Consider the following 18822-nt stretch of genomic DNA (forward strand, 5'->3'; position numbering starts at 1 on the left):
AGATGATCATTAATTCCGTCGCTATTTCAAATTCTAGTTGCTATTATTATACTGTTGATTAAAAGGAGACGCAGAAAGAGCGCAAATATTTTATTTTGACAAGTCCGGTCTGTGTACGGCGGAAGTAATCCATGTAGTAAAATGGCAGCGCTCGCTGCTACATGAACAAGAAAACTAAAAGGGACACACATTTTGCTTTAAAAGACTCCGCAAGATTGAAAAGTGGTTTTTGATATTGTTCTTTTTCATACATGCGTAATTATGGCTAACACGCTGGTAAGTTTGAAACATTTACTTCAGTTTTATACTGAAGTCAATCAGCTAAGGCAGTATTATGCTAGCTAGCTAGTTTCCAATGTGCGTCTTCACAATGAACCTTAACTTATGTTTGTTTTGTTCACACTAGGATTTCAGGACTCATGCCGACCAGTCATGTAGATATTCAGAAGAATTTGTCAACATTTATTACGACTGTATGGACAAGAAAAGGAGGGTACGTAATAGCCACGTTTTTGGATTACAGCAATGCTTTTTAAGCCATTTGTACAACACAGTGGGTCTTGACCGATAGATCAGCACGACCAGTATTATTTATAGTTATCTGATATTTCGATATTGGTGTATATTTTATAATGGAATACATTTGCAGGTTTGTTTAGGTAGCTTACCGTCTCACTATTGCATAACTCATTTTGATCACTAGAGAGCAGTGACAGCTCAAAATGTTTCACTCAACACAATCACTGATCAGCCACAATATTAAAACCAGCAGGCACACTAAGGTTGGTTGCACTTTTGTAATGGTTAAATCTAGTATTGGTCAGTCTGGCTGTATAATACACACAGCATTGTTATTTATGTTGTTGTTGTTGTTTTTATTAATGTCTTTTATTGGCCCCTATGTCTCAGAACCTGACCAGACTATACCTGGACAAGGCCACTTTGGTTTGGAACGGGAACGCAGTATCAGGGCAGGATGCTCTGGGCGAGTTTTTTGAGTCACTGCCATCGAGCGAGTTCCAAGTTCAAACACTGGATTGTCAGCCAGTTCATGGTTAGTGGGTGAAACTCAAAACCTGTTCAAGTACAACTGTTTTTCAGAGAACTGTGCAAATATGAAACAGCACTTTAAAATGTTATGTAAACGAGAATCAAATAACGTATCTATAAAAGATATGCCAGTTAAACATGATAAAAAAAAAAAAAAAAATCAGTCTGCACTTTATTCACTCACAGAACAAGCAACCCAAGGCCAGACTACCCTGCTCGTGGTGACTGGTGGGACGGTCAAGTTCGAAGGGAACAAACAGCGTTTCTTCAACCAGAACTTTCTTTTAACCGCTCAGGCGTCACCCAACAATGACCAGCCTGTTTGGAAGATTGCTAGTGACTGTTTCCGATTTCAGGACTGGAATAGCTGAGACTATTCCCTCTTCAGTTCTGCTTTCTCGTTTCTCCCAAAACTCAATAGTTGTAATCTTGAAAAAACAAGTCACTTGTTTAATTGTGTTTTGTAATAAAAGTCAACAATGATTATGAAAACACGTTTATTTCTGAAATGTTGAACGAGGCATGTGGTCATAATGATGGCATAATAAATACAAATAAGCATACTTAAATTTTAGTGATACACACCCATCAACATTACTAACACTTTGAAAAGCACATAGAAAACACTCCTATAATATTAAAACGAAGAGACTTGACCTTTAGATTCCAAATTGAACATTTACCTGTTAACTGAGGTATAATATACACAGTATTACAGTATGCCAGATGTGACTACAGCTAATGCGAAGAAAGCATTTTAGTAGTTACTTAGTAGTTAAGCATATTCAATAAATAAGGTGCCCACAAGAATTTTACAGAAGTGCTTTCTACACTAGCAACTGACGATTTGAAAATGTCATATATTAAAACCTTCACTTATCTTCCTGAGTCTTTCATGTTTACACATTTTGGTCTTACTTTCTGAATAAGTCGACACAATACAAAAATGAATAAATAAAACATTGGTCAGAAAAAATAAGACATGATCACAAGCAAATATGATCCATGTCACTGTATATCTGGGATTTATTTTCCCTCTCAAGCCTCATGTAAACTTAACATAGCAATTCAGCTATTTTTGTTATATATTGTTTTTTGTGTTAATCTAGATGCTACTGCAGACTCGAAGGCACAGCATCGTCAGTACTCCAAATGTACAAAAGAGCATTACGAGCGTCCACAATAATTAACATTTTCACATGAACGTTAAAGCGGAAATATATTGAGAAGTGGGACTTTTTTAATGAGCTATGAACTGACTGCTAACAGATTTGGGTGGATGGCATTTGTGTGCTGTAATGTTCTTAAACCCTTTTTTTTTTGTGGAACGAGAGCTTCCTCTTCAGTGCATCTCTTTAACAATCAAAACTTCAACACAAAAAAAAAAAAAAAAAAGAAGAAGAAGAAAAAAAAAAAAAAGCAGCACGTGTGCATGAACAGCTACAACTATCTACAGCTACAGCTTGTTTGTTCAAGACATTTTCATTTGGACACCTGTGGTTCACAAACAGCATCTAAACCCTGAATGGGCTTCCGGGAAATTATTTACAAATCAAAGACAGTGGTTATAGTGACAATGGGAACTCGTTGGTGAAACTGTCAAAGTTATTTGCCTCCATACATTCTCTCTATGTGGTCAAGATAGTGGTTCCTCAGCTCTTTACGCTTCAGCTTGAACGCATCTGTAACGAGACCTGTCTCGGGCGTCCACGGCTCTGGACTCAGATGCACCTTCACTGGAATCTCAAATCTCTCGAGTTTTACTGTGTGGATAAAAAGAGAAGAGAATAGTGAAGCTCCTTTAATAAAATATTGATGCATAACTTAGAAATAATTTGATTGTGAAGATAAGGAAAAGGGATAAGAAAAACGTACTGTTGGCAGCGACGACCTTGATCTCGTTTAGAACCTCTCTTTCCATCTCGGGGTGAGTGCAGATCTCCTCCCACATTCCCACTATGCCTCTCTGTTTGGCCAGTTCTGTCAACTTCTTCTGGTTGGGCACCACAAAGCTGATCACGTAGTTCTGGTCACTGCAAGGAGGAACATCAGACACAAGGTTGATTAAATGCTAAGAAAAGGATTTAAGGAAATGGGGAAAAAAAGTAAGTTAAGTAAAATATTTTTATTCTGTGATAACCAATTTACTGTACTAATTAATGATATGAAGCAGACAATTGTAAACATTCACATGATGACTGTGGAATTTAAAAAGTTCAAATTCGACAAGTGAAGGTGTTTAAAGGATCTGAAACGTCAGTGAAATGCAAGGTGATTCATTAAGTAGAAGGCCTGAAAAAACGATTAGGGACAGTAAAAGAGACAGTATGAACCGAAGTTGACATGTCGACTGTTACACTTGCGGGACGTTCTCACATTACGATTCAAAGTAGGTGGCTGTATCTTTGTCTGTGTAAAGGGGAAGTTACGATGCCATAACCAAATTTGCTGGCCAAATGAATGGCACAGGGTATACATAAATAAATACTAAAATAAACTCTAAAACAATGACCTGAATGATGTGGAATGATCTATATCACATCCTGGTTTTAAGTATGAAAAATAGCTCACGTCTATCATTGGAAAAATGGGAAACGCGAGTGTGAAATTGAACCTGTAGGTGTCTAGGTATCGATTTATTTGCATTTAGCTGAAGCTCTGGCGCCAGAAGTTTTGCAGAAAAACAAAAGACAAACAAACAAAAAACAGTGGACTGTTTTATTACATGTTTTCCTACAGTTACAGAAGAAACTCTTCTGAAATAATAATAAAAGACTCACTCACCTGTTTGCGTAAGCACAGATGTTGTCAATGAGAGGACAGTTTTTCAGAGCAGACTCCACCTTACCGAGGGACACATACTCCCCGGCCTGCAGTTTAACCAAGTCTTTCTTGCGGTCTGCATAATAATGAGAACAGTGCTCTGTTATCAGGTACAGCCAAACTTACATGTAAGTATGTATATACTGTTTAAAGTGCAGCTTTAAAAAGTAAACACATATATACACACCAACTATCTGCAGACAACCATCAGGGTAGATCTCCCCTATATCTCCAGTGCAGAACCATCTCTGTTGTTTGTCATCCACAAAGAAGTCCTGATTGTTGTCTTCATTCCTGTAGTAACCCATCGTTATGTTGGGACCGCCGATCAGGATCTCGCCTCTTGGGTTTGGCTTGTCGTTGCTGGTGTAGCCACCTGAGATAAAGGGTCAGATGAAACAGTCGAACGCATTATTCCCCCGAAATAAAACAATAAAAAGGACTTTGCATTTAGCACTGAGTCCAGCATGTGTTGTGGTTTTTCAACCATACCTTCAGCCCAGTCTCTAAGTCTGATCTCGCAGCAAATGAGGGGCGCTCCAACACGGCCGGTGCTGATGTCTTCAACTGCATAATAATAAAAATACATCTTAATGACATTTTATCATCATCCCACCTTCACTCTTATTCCCTTTCTACACAATTCTGTCTTACCCTCTGTGATGGTGCCTGCTCCACAGGTTTCAGTGAGGCCATAGCCCTGGCCCACCGGACAACAGAAACACACATTCATGAATCTCTGAGTGGCTGATGACAGGGGGGCTCCTCCCGACAACATCATCCTCACGCGTCCTCCCAGGAGTTTCTTCACTTTCTGAAACAGCAGCCTGCAAAGACAAGTTTGCTGTGTTTGAGTTTAAGTCGAACAACACAGGCATGTTTCCATGAGCACTGAAGGAGAGTGGTTTCTTACGCATTGCAGAGTGGTGCGTCATAGCCCCTCTTGATCTGCTCAAGTTTATACTTGTAGCCCATCGTAAACAGAGTCTTCTGAAGGAAACTCATTTCCTGCACTTTGCTCATCACATTCTTGTTGATGCGATCCATAATTTCCTTTTTTTAAAAGAAAAAGCATAAAAGATTCACTTATAGAGTACATCTGAAGATCAGGAGGTGGAAGAAATGTGTGTAAGTGAGCAAACAGAGAAGAGAAGGGAAAAACCAGAATGTAGAAGTACAGAGAGGTGAGTAATGAACAGAAGAAAGAGTATATGACAAGGTTCTTACTGGTACAGCTGCCATCAGGGTGGGTCTGAGCACAGAGCAGTCTCCTTTACTTCCTTTCTTTATCTTAGTGGACTAAAGGTAATGGGAGAAAAGATGGTCATCACATTACACAGCAACAATGATTAAGCTAATTGCTTAGATAGGTATTAGCAACCACACCTATGTATGTCATAAAGACAAACAGTAAAGCAATATCAGTGACAGATATAATGCAAGACCTGCTGAGTGGTGTTGGGTTTTACCTGGTCTGACAGGGTCTGGGGGGATGAGTAGCCAATCCGACAGCCGTATGCGACACAGGAGATTTCAGCCGTCATTTCCAGAACATGAGCCAGGGGCAGATAGGCTATGTACGTATCATTAGGTCTGCCGAAACATGGGTAGACAAAGTAAAGGTTAGACTCGGGAGCCACTACATGTTTTCTGTTCCTTTTTCCAGCCGTCACTGAACTGCTGCTCAGTTACTTTGTACATACACTCATTACACATGTAGGCTGGTGGTGAGTGGCACTTTCTAAACCACTGCTGTTGGAACAAACAAACAAACTTTGGACAGAGGTTTTTTTTTTGTGACAGCTGTGTATTTGGGGTAAAGTGGAACATTGCTCTGGCAAAAACAAAACCTGCTGTGAATACACTGTAAGAAATATTATACTAAGAAATAATTTATATACAGTATACTGACAAATACAGCAACTCACCCAAGTCCAGGGATGCGTTCACACTGTCCTGACATTCCTGCAATTAGGTTACTGTGGACAATCATGACTCCCTTAGGTCTTCCAGTTGAGCCACTGGTGTACATGATCACTGCCAGATCAGATGGCTCGGGCCTCACAATTGGCCTCATCACTGCAAAGCAAACACTGTTACTGTGTGGTATTGTATGTATGAAGTTTTTCATCTATGAATTTAACACACACACACAAAAAATGCACAACCAAATAAAGATACGCACTATTCTCGGGCAGAGCACCCAGCTCTTGTACAGTCTGCATGCTGTGGATGGTTAGCCTTGCTGGGTAGCCTTCTGTGCTGATTTTCTTCTGGTCCACGTAGATCACATGCTTCAGTTTCGGGATCTGTGATAGCACATTCTGAACAGAAGAAGAGGACAATGCTGATATCAAAACAGGATGTCCAATCACATGATACCCTTTAAAAGAAAATAAGGATTCCAAGGTCCATATTCACTGGTAAAATCTTTGTGACAAGCAATAATGTGACCTTCTAAATAAATTATCCTTTCGAACAGAACGACCCACAGATATGACAAAAAAACTGTAATAAAAAGATATATGTCACACACCCTCTCACACGCTATTGTGGCACAGATCACATTTTTTGTACCCAATTCAAATGGTTTGTCAACCACAGCTCTTTTAGTAATGGAGCATGTCTCTCATCCAATTGACATGCTTCTTAACAGATACTGCAGTCATTCATTTATCAGTTAAAGCTCTTTACAATACATCTTTTCATACCACACCAAGTCTGATGTTAATGAAATTATTCATTTTAGTTCCAAATAATCATCTTATGATAATTATTAAGGGTAGTTATAGACTGACATAATGTTTTCATGTGAAAAGTTTGAGCACTGCTTCCCTTGTTCTCACTTCTGATGACATGCTACAAAAAGATCAACTTACTTTCAGTTTGGTCTCGAGCAGCTCCACGCTGGTGATTAGGTGAGTAACTCCAGTTTCGTTCAGACCAAATGCAATAGCGTCCTCTCCCAGCGTGGCATAAAATGTCACCACTGTGAATATAAACCACTTGGTGAGAGGCAGTTTTACAGTGTTGAGCACATCTCGTACTCTACATACGGAAACATACTTACTGGGGAAATTGTGTCTGAAACATGTCTGGGCAGTGATCATCCATTCTGCTCTGGTTTCACAAAAGATTGCAATGGTGGTTTTAGGCTGTTGCCCTATGGCTGCCAATCCATTGCCAAACTGACTGATGATGGTGTCCAGTTCATTGTAGGACAGCCACCTATACTCTCCCAGGATCAGCTAGGAGAGAGAGACAATTGCTTCACATTTCTGTCCTCACAAGCATCCTCCTAAAAAAATATCAATAAATGTAGTAATACAAATCCTTACCTTTTTAAATATTTTCCCACTGGGTTGAATCTCATTCTCTTCACTCAGCACATCTCGAGTGCCCAGACACTGTGCTTCTCCAAAGCACTGTACAGCATGTTCAAAAAGTTTATCCAGAGTGTTCTTGCCTGGGAGGTCTTCCCTGGCCAGGGAGTTAAAGTGGTCGACGGAGCGGTATGGGCCCTCAGGTTTGCCTGTAGTGGAACGGGCTTTTGTCCTCGTGGACAGAGCTTTCCTTTCCCCGGCACCAGTGATGTAGTACCAGGGCAGGAAGGAGATGATGGAGTACAGCCATATTAGCAAGTGGACTGGAAAGAAGAGGACAGATTGGAGTGTGGAGTCTGCCTGAAGACCCATGTTGTTCTCTGTTGGAAGTATGTAGGGAAGCGAAGTGAGCAGCAGCAGTGGTCAGAGTCGTTGTGTATGGTACACTAATATTAAAGGTGTTTGAAGTCTGCCGGGAAAGTTGACCACTGTATCAAAGAGGCATCCCACAAGTGTTGTATGAAAATTTGAGGTCCACTCTCATTCAAATGTTACACCTGAAGTTGGACGAAACAGAGAAAATAACATCACAAAAACAGCATTTATCAAGCACATATGAAACAAGTAGCAATAGTCAAAAAAAAAAGAAAAAAGAAAAAGGACAGGATTCATTTTCAACCCAAATATCGGTCACATGCCAAGAGCTGTTTGGAAGAGGAAGTAGGTTAAAGTAAAAGACACCCTTTACAAAACAATACTTGGTGAATTAGCAGAAGTCAGCTACTGAGTTACTAACTATAGGTTCCCTACCAAATACTAGATCACAACCTAACAACTACACTCAGCACTCACCAGAGACTCGACTCCAAACAACCTCTGTCTGCCTGTCAGCTTACAAAACTCAATTATATGTGTGATCTTGCTGGCGGGTGTGCGCCGGCGCAAGGTCCTCCCACACTGCTTAAACACCTGTCTGCCTTACAACAATAAAGGGAGGGTTATCTGAGAGGTCGTCGAGGGATGAAGCAATATTGAGACGTGTCCCCTCTGACCTGATTGGCCACTGTCCAATGACCACAGTCCTGCGAGTTGTGCTGAAGAGGATCGACAACCAATGACAGTAAATGTGAGGCTCACCCCACTCACTGGCAAGTGAAAGGGTACTCTAGGGCAAGTTCAGCTCGTCTATTACAGCAACTATACACTGTGTAATAAAGTAAATGTGGATTACAGCTCTCAGTTGTCTTGTCTCCTAGCTACTTATCTCACAACACATATCTAAAGATTTGACTGACACTACATCTGATAGAAAACTATCTATTTACACGGCAACACCATCTTATTTATGATAAATATAAGAAGTCAGCGGTTCGCTGTTGAAACAGATCCTCCCTTTCCTGAAGGCATCACTTTACACACAGTGTGACTAATAGTTGGGTGAATCACAACTCAGATCCACGTCACTAAATGTCTATGTATGTTAAAGGACAGGAGTACGGCTGTACTCCAGCACATAAATAAACAAAGTGACGGCTTGATCCTGAATAGCCTGGTGGATTTGGATCAACAGAAAAGATAAGACAACCTTCATTCCAGAGACAGCATAGTTGTGATTTTTGTTTTTTTGCCTTTGGGGCAGGAAAAACCTAACTGTGTCAAGAAGTGAAGCACATGTTTTGGTACATCCTTCTGATAATGATAATGACGTCACTGATGACCAACTTGACGTAACTAGACTTAGAGTACATCCACAGGTTGGTACCTTCTGCCGACCAGCCCCGTATTTCTAACATATATTCATCGCGTATGAATGAAGTTCCTCCGCCTCACGGACGGATATTGCTACACATGCGGTTACGACAGAAATAAACCAGGAAATGATCGAAGTCGGCGTGGACATGACGTGCATGGCGCTGAAATAAAAACGCTATAAAACAATATAAAAAAAAAAATCTAAACTGAAAACGAAACCAGCACAAAACCACTTCAAACGTGGCCCGCGAGATGTGTCCAGCCTCTTTCTCGTTACGTTTAGCCGCACACATGCGAGACAATGAGGAGATGAGCGGGATGGGAGACGGAGGGATGACAAAAGCCGCCGCACGTTGCTGCTCCAGCCATCACCGAGGACCCGTCGGCAAGTTGATTAGCGTGAGCTACAGAGGATGTAGCTAAAACCCTTTCAACAGCGCCCACCACAAGAAGCCCCGGCATAAGTCTACACGCGGATAAAGGCGTTAATTAGAGAACAACAGGCGGCTTTTGAGCGGTACCCCACTCAGCTCTTACCTTCATCAGTGCTGGACCCGCTCGGTCTCCCGCAAATGACCGAAAGTTACCTCTTCTCAGGCGCTCGAAACCCGGAACTTCGACGTCATCTGATTCCATATTTCTGGACCAATCAGAAGCCGAAGCGTTCGGCTTCCCCCCCCCCCCCCCCCCTAGTTAAAAACTGAACAGGAAGCAAGTGTTGTCACGCTTTGTAGATGTTGTCCATAATGCAGGGTCTGTGTCTGTCTGTACATGTTGTAATGGGTACGTCTATATTTGACTTACACTGGTGTGTTTTTGCGCAAACTTATCGATCAGTTACATAGGACACAACAGTAGGCATGTAATGGTTGTGTTTACATCACTGTACTCTCAATACGCCCAGGGGGTAAGGTAATCTAGTGCTCAGAATTAAAATAAAGGCAACACCCAGACAGTTAATCATATAAGTGTGAAGAAAACATATTGACAAACATACACACTCTGTAATTACATCATTTCGCGCAGATTGGGCCATTTCAGCCATGTTTTTGAATGGTCGCTGAGTTTCGATTGCAACACAAATAAAATGAGCAGATCCATGGATTATCAATGAAGATATTGTATCTACTAGTCTCACAGAGCTGCGTATTCTCAGAAAGATACAAGCGTGTGACTATATTGTAAAAAATGTTCATGTGGATATCGCCCTCAGGTGGTTGAGAAACAGGATTACTTCCTCCAAAGGAAGACGTGTTATGCCGAGTTTTGCATGCCTGCCGAGATCGGCATCCCCCACTCTAATCAGCGAGGAGGATGCAGATCTCGGCAACTCCGAGTTGCCAAATATTGCACCCCCCCTCCCTTATTAACTGTAGCCTAACACACGTTATAACCAAATGCTGTAAATTGTCCATCTTTTAGATTATTTTAAGCTGACAGTGAAAATTCACATACACAAAAGTGTGAGTGGCTCAAATCATAGTAAGTTCACATAAGTTTGCAAATCTTGTTATTATTAGCAGATATTGTATTAGATTAAACTTGCCTTGATAATGTTCGACCCATTAATAACATTCATACATTCAACGAACCACAATGAAAACCTTCATTAACCTCAACACTACTAATCTGCTGTAACATTTTTAATAGGACAAAGATCTGTAGTGTACTTTGTTACACTTGAGCTTAAAATAGCTTAAAATAATCTAAAAGATGGACAATTTACAGCATTTGGTTATAACGTGTGTTAGGCTACAGGTAATAAGGGAGGGGGGTACAATATTTTGCAACTCGGAGTTGCCGAGATCTGCATCCTCCTCGCTGATTAGAGTGGGGGATGCCGATCTCGGCAGGCATGCAAAACTCGGCATCACTAAAATAAGGGTTTCAATTGTTCAATTATGTGTATTTTTTCACAGGAATCGGGGATTTTATGTGAAATTATGTTATGGTAGATTTTGTGTCCGCTGTGTGTGAATTATTTAAATATTTATTAAATGAGAAAACAACGTGTAGCTGTGTGTCTTGTAATTGTTTATGTTTTAATGTTTATTGTTCAAATATCCACATTTCAGGAATCTAATGAACAGCAATACTCCATCACTCAGGAGATAACACTAAAATAAGAATAAAAATACAACCTGATTACCTCGAAACATGGCAAAAACAAACAACAAATGAATCGACATGTGATATATAAATAAAATAGAATAGGCTAAAGTGGTACATCCTCTCTCGATAACTGTGGCACCGGTTAAGATGGTTGAGGTCGATAAGCTGCAGCTGTTGACATGAGCTCTTCGTGAGAAACGTGCACGGTGCGCAGGCGTCCACTCGCCTGCAGGGGGCAGCGCCGTCGAGTGAGTGACAACCACGAGGTGACGGGGTGCGCTTGTTTTGTACACCACAAAAGCCCCGAATCACCACATTGCTAAAGCTTTAAAAGCGCAAGGAAGCCCCCGTTTACATACAGTGTGTTGCACCGAACAACCCTACACGAAACTCGTGTCACGTCGTAGTCATTAATGTTTACCCCATCAGCTAAAACAGCAGGTCTGTGTTACATTAGGTTGCATGAAGAGTTGGAAAGTAAAAAGAGAACAATCTCAGGTTAGCCCTTTTCCCAACCGGTCAGATTATTTCCTGCAGTCTGCTACACAGCCCGCCTGGAGTCTAAATGTCCCCCTCACTGCTCATCACCAATGCATCAACTATATGTCCGTTTGCTTTTGTGGTATGACCGCCCCTACGGACTACCTGCTAGCAGAAACCATTCGCACCCCACAGCGGTTGTCCCACGTGTCTCATAGCTGCTGCACAAAAACATCACGAGTGGCTGCTACATATGCAGCACATGTTAGCCGCTGGTAGCTGCTCACGGAGACGGACACCACCGGGCCCAACACGACGAACTTTAGTTTTTGTAATTTTCGGTGAATGAGTAGCAATAGCATAACGCCAACTTTAGTAAGTGTTGGTTTTAAGAGCTCTACAACTTTTTAAGTCGTTTGTTTTTGTACCAGGTTGCGAGTAGTCACCAGGAGAGGGCTTTAAAAACAAGCGACACAGAAGTTAGCATGTCGACTGGCACGAACCAAGTGAAGAGCTGCCCCATCCCCACCAGGGTGCTCACCCTGAAGGACTGGTCCCAGCTACCCGACTGTTACAGCCAGACCCCCGGAGGGACCCTCTTCTCCACCACGCCAGGAGGTAAGAGGTCTTAAAAAAAATAAAGAGGAACATGGTTTCCTCCCTGTGCTTCATTTTAGTTTCAGTGTCCACACTACAGAAATTGCCAGAGGCAGTTGACCAACCTGCAAGTCAACGGTTGGTGTGGACGTGCAAATATACGCAGCTCAACCAGATGCTCGCCCATGTATAAAACAGCTGGTGAAAGTGTCCAAAATTAGTATTAGTTTCCGTCTAAAAGTAAGTAAAGGAACACCATGTAGGCGTAAAGAGGACATGGCAAAGTTGGATCTACGCCTGTTGTTATTAACTTTCTGCACAGACTGCTGCAGCCTTCCTGTTGTCAACAACATGGTGTGTGTTGATTTGACAAAGTCAGCTGTTAGAATACCAACAACTGCTTTTTAGGCAACAAACAGCAGAATGCCATTTAATACTGCCATTACTATAGACTTCTATTAGTCATTTTGAGGACTGAGCAAACATCATTTACTGTTGCATCAGAAACACTAAAGACAACAAGAGATGATGACCCCGTGATTTGAAGAGGGTGTCGTGTGTTCAGCTGCAAAAAACGGCAAAAAGTGATTGGCCTCTGCAGTGGTGGAGATGTTATGGGCTGTCCTATCCATGCTGCTCTTTGCATTTGAGGGACAGGAGAGAGAACATTTTGTACAAGTCAAGAGGATGAGGGGAGGGGGAACTAATGCATGGGGAGTATGTGCAACTGTTGTTTTTCACTGACAGAGTAGTAGGTTGCAAAACAAACTTTTCACTAGTATTCCACATTTTTATTGTTGCACTATAGCTTGCATTCCTCACCCCATTTCTTTGTCTCTTCCCTCTCTGCTTTATTTCCCTTTGTCCAGGGTAAACTGCTCACCACTCTATTGTTATGTAACATGTTTTTGCTCTGCTTTTGCAGAGAGGCTGAGCTGATACTGTGCAGACTGGTTCAAACTCTAGCATAGAATAGCATAAACAGCAGACCACTCCTTGACCCAGTCAAAGATACCATAACACATTTATGACACTGTTTTTCGCTTGGCACTGGCCTAAGTCCAAAGGCTATCAGACATTGAGACATGCCAAGTCGACTTTAGAAATGTCAAGCTGCCGGATTTGTGTGGAGCTTTAATCTTAAATTATGTCCCTGCTGGAAGAGCACATCGGCTGCATACCTACGCATGTTGCTCCTGCCTTCCATGTTGGTGTTTAGCCCAGTCAGAGAACGAAACATGTGACCTCAAGGCCTGTGCTTCAAAGAGAATGTTTTGTGCTCCAGTTTCCTAGAACTCATTGCAGTAGTAGCCTTGAGTCCCTCCCCTTGGAGCATACACAGGAGCCCCCCTTTCCCTCTCAACCCTTTCCCCCCCAGTAGGGGATAATTAGTAGAACTCCACACATGTGCACATTGGTGCTTTAGTAAGAACTAAACAATGACTCGATCCTGTAAAATCTCAGTATTTGGTCTTTCAGTAAGTGAGATCAGAAGTTTGTTCTCTGCAGGCCAAACACCAGATTTTCTTTTTCTCATTCATAAACATAGGTACCCGCATCATCTATGACAGGAAGTTTCTGTTGGATTGTCGAAACTCCCCTCTTGCCCGGACCCCCCCATGCTGCCTGCCACAGATTCCAGGGGTAACAGTGCCTGCTACACACCCTGTGGGGAAATTGCAGGATCTCAAAGAGGAGGCTGAAGAGGAAGAGAAGGACATTGCAGGTAAACATATTTATTACCATTTAGATCTGGTCTTCTCTAAACTCGAGTAGGTTTATAGAGTGGAGTATTTTTACAAAACAATTGGTATTATACTCAACCATTGTCATAAACCGGTATTCTCTAGTCTGGTAATATAATAAATACTTACGACAGTGTCTTCTTACTGTATTAATTGTCGGGTATGGTCTGCATTTTCTAGCTTTAACGTGGTGTTGTCAGGAACTTGCAGCTTATTTTGTCCTCACCATAAATCTTTTTATGTTATGAGTCTTCAGCATGTGCTAATGAAGCAGAGAGGTGCAGCATGAGTTGCTGTGGTGTCGTGCTTCCATTTTCTTTTTTCACACAGCAGTTGTGCTGTGTTGTGGATCAGAACAGTAGTGCTCTCATCATTTTCACCATGTGTTTTGTTTAGTTTGACATGGACTGTGCCTTTGTACACATCCAGGATTTTTGCACCTTTAAAACAGCCTGTGACTCAACAGTCCCTTTGTTATGTACTGTACAGATGATTGGTGTTATCTATGTGGCCGATGGTGTCTGCTGATACTTTGAGATATACGTATCTAGTAAATAAACAGCTACGTGGAATCTTCTGCATTTTTGATTATCTATTTTAAAGTTAAAACTGATTGTGTCGTTGTGTTTTCGTGGCTCTGTGACCAAAGCTTTTGGGTCATGGGCAAGTTGAGACAGATATTTATGATCAGGTTACATGCATCCTTACATCAATCTGTCTCACTTCATTCCTTCTGTCATTTAAAGACCACAGGGAATAGGGTTGACCCCCTTTTTATTCTGTCTCCCTTGTCTGAGTCAGTAAACATGCAAGTCATTGTGTGTGTGTGTTTGTAGTTTGTTGCTTTCTCTGACGTGTGTACTCTATATTATTACTTTATATAAAAGTGAATCCTGAACACAAAATGTGAGAAACGTGAAGGATTGCAAATACTTCAGGACCAGTTGTTTTCATTAATCGTAACCCCATCTCTTGTCTTTTCTCTAGATGACAACCAGTTTGACATGGACATCTGAGATCCAGTACTACCTCCTGTGGAGAGTTATTAGTTAAAACACCTCCAAGGTCATTAATGGCCAATATGCATTACATATGATGCTTTTGTTCACTTTTTTTTTTTTTTTTTTTTTTTTTTTTTTTTTTTTTTAAACAAAAGCTTTTTTTGAGGAACCAAAAATGGAAAAGTTAGAAAAACATGGGGTGTTTTTGACTCAAAGGGGTTTGTAAAGCAGCAGAATGGTATTACTCACTCAAACTGCAGCAAGATTAAGAAAATCTGTTTTGAGTTCACTTTTTTATCTTTTGTAAATACAAAAAATGTACTATGTAGCCTATTTTTTAAGTTGGGGGAATATAGAAGGATTACATGGAGACATGTAAATTAGGGTTTTTCACTGCAGGCATCAGTTTTGTTTTGTTGTATTCCCCGTCTCCTAATATTGGGGGGTTAGGGCCTACTGAAAATCAACTAGTACTGTTTTGAATGGGGGGAGAGATGAAATGTGAATCATTTCAAATAAAGGCTGTTCAAACTGTCAGCAGTTATGTGTGATTATTATTCCTGTTACATGTTAAGTAACATAATCTCTTCTTTCCAAACCTCTGTTGTAATTTTGCCTGCGTATTACCACAGAGCTGCATGCAGACATTAGTAATCAAATCAAGTACTGTTTTACCTCCCTGCCCTATATCTCTCATTGCAACCATCTTGTAGTGGGAAAAGGCTTCATATTTATTTTTACTGTTTTTGTCAATTTTAAGAGTTTTATTCAGGGTCAGTCTACTTGATGCATGACTCCAAAGTGTCCTGTCCACAGTACATAGTTATTCAGTAAATAAGCTTTATAATGTAAAAGCCTCAGTGAGCTGTGAAAGTACCTCACATATATACTGGTATGTTTTTGTGATTCTGCTGATTAAGCAGTGGAGTTGTTTTCAGCTGTGTTAACTTTAAAGTCAAACAGCCATATGCTGTTGTTTCAAGAGAAAAACAGTCAGAATTATATTAATACATGCATTTAATTATACTTTCTGGTATTTCTTAACAGCAGAAATTATTTCAAGTGCCCCATGTGACTGAAAATCTGCTGTCACACTGTATCAGCTGGGTCAGGGATAGGAATGCCTGCTCGTTCCAGGCACTGATCTTTAGATTGGGGAGGCTGCCTGTAGGAGTCGACCTTGTCTTAAGGAATGAGAGCAGCTGCAGCTCAAAAGGCCAGACCTACAGTGCTGAAACAACTCTGCAGAGCTGAGGTGGGGCGTGACACCTGCTTGCATTTGATCAGGCAGTTATCTTGAATATGCAATTAGTGGATCTACTGAGTATCTGTGAACTATCTAGAGACAGATATGGCAGAAATATTTGCTTCAGCACGTTTGAACTTGCTGAAAGTTATTCTTGATGCAATACAAGGCAGCATTTAAGAGAGAACAGTTGGGTAGCTGCTTCCCATGTGTGTGCTAGTGATGTGGGTCAGTCCGCTCAGCTGTTCTTGTCCCATGGCCTTGCAGACATGACTGACAACGTTGCATTAAATTAAAGCTAAAAGTTGAATTTCAGCGAGGGGGGTTTTACTCATTAATGGTCCTTAGACTTCTGTTAGAAACTCAGAGCGTGCTTAACCACGTGCACAGTATTTTGTCCATTGCACCATATATTAGGCTTTACACCATATTTTAGCCTCCTTAATCTGATTGAACGTCTTCAACTGGTGCAACACTGGAGCTAAACACACATTATTGTGTATATTTTAGAAGATTTGTTATTTCAAAGTAAACAAATGCTATTTAACTGTATCACACACAAATGAACTGAATCCAAATATCCTGTTTGCTTCTGATTTTGAAATACTTCATCTGGACTTATGGAGAACTCATGCACTACTGTAAACAACTTCACTTCACAAGCCCTGCATTACTCCTGAGTTCAAATGAACCCTGATGAACTTGCTCCAATGCTCTTTTCCACAGACAAAATATTCCCCCTTTTGGCCTCCTCATCCCTCCTATATTCCATGCTCCCCATCCAGGAGGGTTGGGCAGAACGGTCTGCTTGAAGTGGTTCTATTTTCGTCAGCTGCTCCAGTTGAAGCTGATGGTACGGACTAGAGCGGAGTCACCAGGGTGACAATGTAAACAGATACTCAAACACACTGCCTGCTTGGTCACATCTATCATGACAGCGAAGGGTACAGGGCCAGAAGCCGACCGCATGCTCGTCTACTACATGATCACACATACAAACTTCAATTGACATTACTAACATACTGAAACGTTTACATTTCACTGTTCAGATTGATTGTAGTTTAACTGTTGATGTTGTATGATACCTATTTTACACACATACTGTCAAACCTGTCATGTTGCTTCGCACACTGCAGAATACTATAGCAATAAGAATAAATATACACAAAGGAGACAGGATTATGGAAAGCGGATTTAACATATACAAGGTAGACAGGATTCACATCACAGATATCTTTAATGTATTTCCGACTGGTAATACTAAGACTGAAAATATTCGCAACTACATTTTGACTAGTCACAATTCTAATTAAAGACGCCTGTCATTCCATTTTGACTAGTGACTAATAATGACTCAAAATGCTATCAAAGGTATCTGTAATATGAATTTTGACTAGTTATAAGTCAAAATTATTGCAAACTCTTCAGTCTAGTAAATGCTGAATCGGCGCAATGGCATTGCTTTGCAAAGGAATTTTGACTAGTTAAAACGTACGTGTAGATATGTTAAAACTTCATTCTTACTGGTCAGAATGCAATTGTAGATAACTTGAATTATAATTTTGCCTATTCACATAGATAATGGTACAATTGTAGATAAATGTGGTTAGGGATATCAGTTTAAAACTCTATAATATTATCAATGGTCTGTCATAGAATACACACCAGTTACTTTTAGGTTTCACTGTCAACTGCAGCTGTCATGCTGGCTGGCTGCTGGTATTGACTATATATTCTTATATTATTGTGTTCTATGTCTCCCGACCCCTTTGTGTGCATACACATGCATGGGAGAGCTGTGGTCTATGGTTACTTTACTGATTACCATACAAACTCAAACTATGATCAATTTGTAAAATGTGACAATTTGTTGTGGTACAGTATTGCTACTACTCACATAAGTAGCATAAGTGGACATTTGGCTTTTATGTGCTATATATGAACATCCACTCACCATAAAATAAACTAAATATATCTTTTGCATGTATTTGCAAATGTGTGCATGTGCACTTCACTCTGTCTGTGTGTTTCTGTGTCTAGTTACAAATTGAAGAAACAAAAGTAGACATACACACACACACCACTGCTATTTAAAATAACATCTGTATAGCATTTTCAGCAGACAAAGATCCCAGTGGGATTGAAACGCTGTCAAATCACTGGCTATCTAAAAACAGCAAAGGCATTGACACTGAGTTGAGGCCCTACATGCGCAGCGCATTGGCTCATGAGCCATAGCTCATTTTGAGCAGACTCACTCAGAAATAGGCTGCTTTGCAATAAACAAACCCAATGGAGCATTTTACAGTTTCACATACACTTATTGCGCAATTGCACCCACATGAATAGTTAAGCACTTTTTACAAACATTAGTTTCAATGCATTCCTTTCCCTTTTTTGTGGAACTTAATTTAAATGCAAGCTAAACTTTAGTTATACAATACCATACTATACATTTGCATCATTATTATTTCATTAAATGCTTTTATGAATGTAAGGACCTACAGTCATGCTGAAAATTACTATTACTTAATTTAAAAGGAGTATATGAAGGGCAAATGCGAACAGCTAGACTCCCCAACAAAATAAAACAAACGTGCTGGCAAATTGAGTGAGCTAGACAACAACACAACAACAACAACAACAACAGCAACAGCTTGACACGTCCAAAGCAGTGCCACTAGACACAAGAC

At 40.6% G+C, this 18822-nt stretch overlaps 3 protein-coding genes across 4 annotated transcripts; 2 read left to right on the forward strand and 1 right to left on the reverse strand.

Moving 5' to 3' along the window:
* The first annotated feature begins 120 nt into the window (after positions 1–120).
* On the forward strand, positions 121–2445 carry nxt2 (nuclear transport factor 2-like export factor 2). The gene is made up of 4 exons (XM_026357677.1): positions 121–276; positions 407–493; positions 910–1054; positions 1237–2445. The coding sequence occupies exons 1-4, from the start codon at positions 262–264 to the stop codon at positions 1419–1421; spliced, it is 432 nt and encodes a 143-aa protein (XP_026213462.1). The 5' UTR covers positions 121–261; the 3' UTR covers positions 1422–2445.
* Positions 1531–9556, reverse strand: acsl4a (acyl-CoA synthetase long chain family member 4a). Of its 2 annotated transcripts, none has more exons than XM_026357674.1 (15): positions 9486–9556; positions 7212–7753; positions 6944–7121; positions 6753–6862; positions 6059–6197; positions 5802–5952; positions 5343–5466; positions 5101–5172; positions 4787–4926; positions 4528–4700; positions 4366–4440; positions 4061–4249; positions 3835–3949; positions 2926–3083; positions 1531–2813 (listed from the first exon to the last, which is right to left on the reverse strand). In XM_026357674.1, exons 2-15 carry the CDS (start codon positions 7566–7568, stop codon positions 2656–2658), a joined length of 2139 nt encoding a protein of 712 aa, XP_026213459.1. In that variant the 5' UTR covers positions 7569–7753; positions 9486–9556; the 3' UTR covers positions 1531–2655. The 2 variants fall into 2 exon arrangements, with proteins under 2 accessions (XP_026213459.1, XP_026213460.1); XM_026357675.1 differs by lacking the exon at positions 9486–9556 and adding an exon at positions 8049–8178.
* Positions 9557–12013: 2457 nt separating this feature from the next.
* Positions 12014–15420, forward strand: eif4ebp3l (eukaryotic translation initiation factor 4E binding protein 3, like). Its single transcript, XM_026358277.1, has 3 exons — positions 12014–12158; positions 13687–13863; positions 14870–15420. The coding sequence occupies exons 1-3, from the start codon at positions 12026–12028 to the stop codon at positions 14896–14898; spliced, it is 339 nt and encodes a 112-aa protein (XP_026214062.1). The 5' UTR covers positions 12014–12025; the 3' UTR covers positions 14899–15420.
* The last annotated feature ends 3402 nt before the right edge of the window (positions 15421–18822 follow it).

The sequence above is a fragment of the Anabas testudineus genome, chromosome 10 (assembly GCF_900324465.2).
Source record: "Anabas testudineus chromosome 10, fAnaTes1.2, whole genome shotgun sequence".
In the NCBI taxonomy this organism is placed as follows: domain Eukaryota; kingdom Metazoa; phylum Chordata; class Actinopteri; order Anabantiformes; family Anabantidae; genus Anabas; species Anabas testudineus.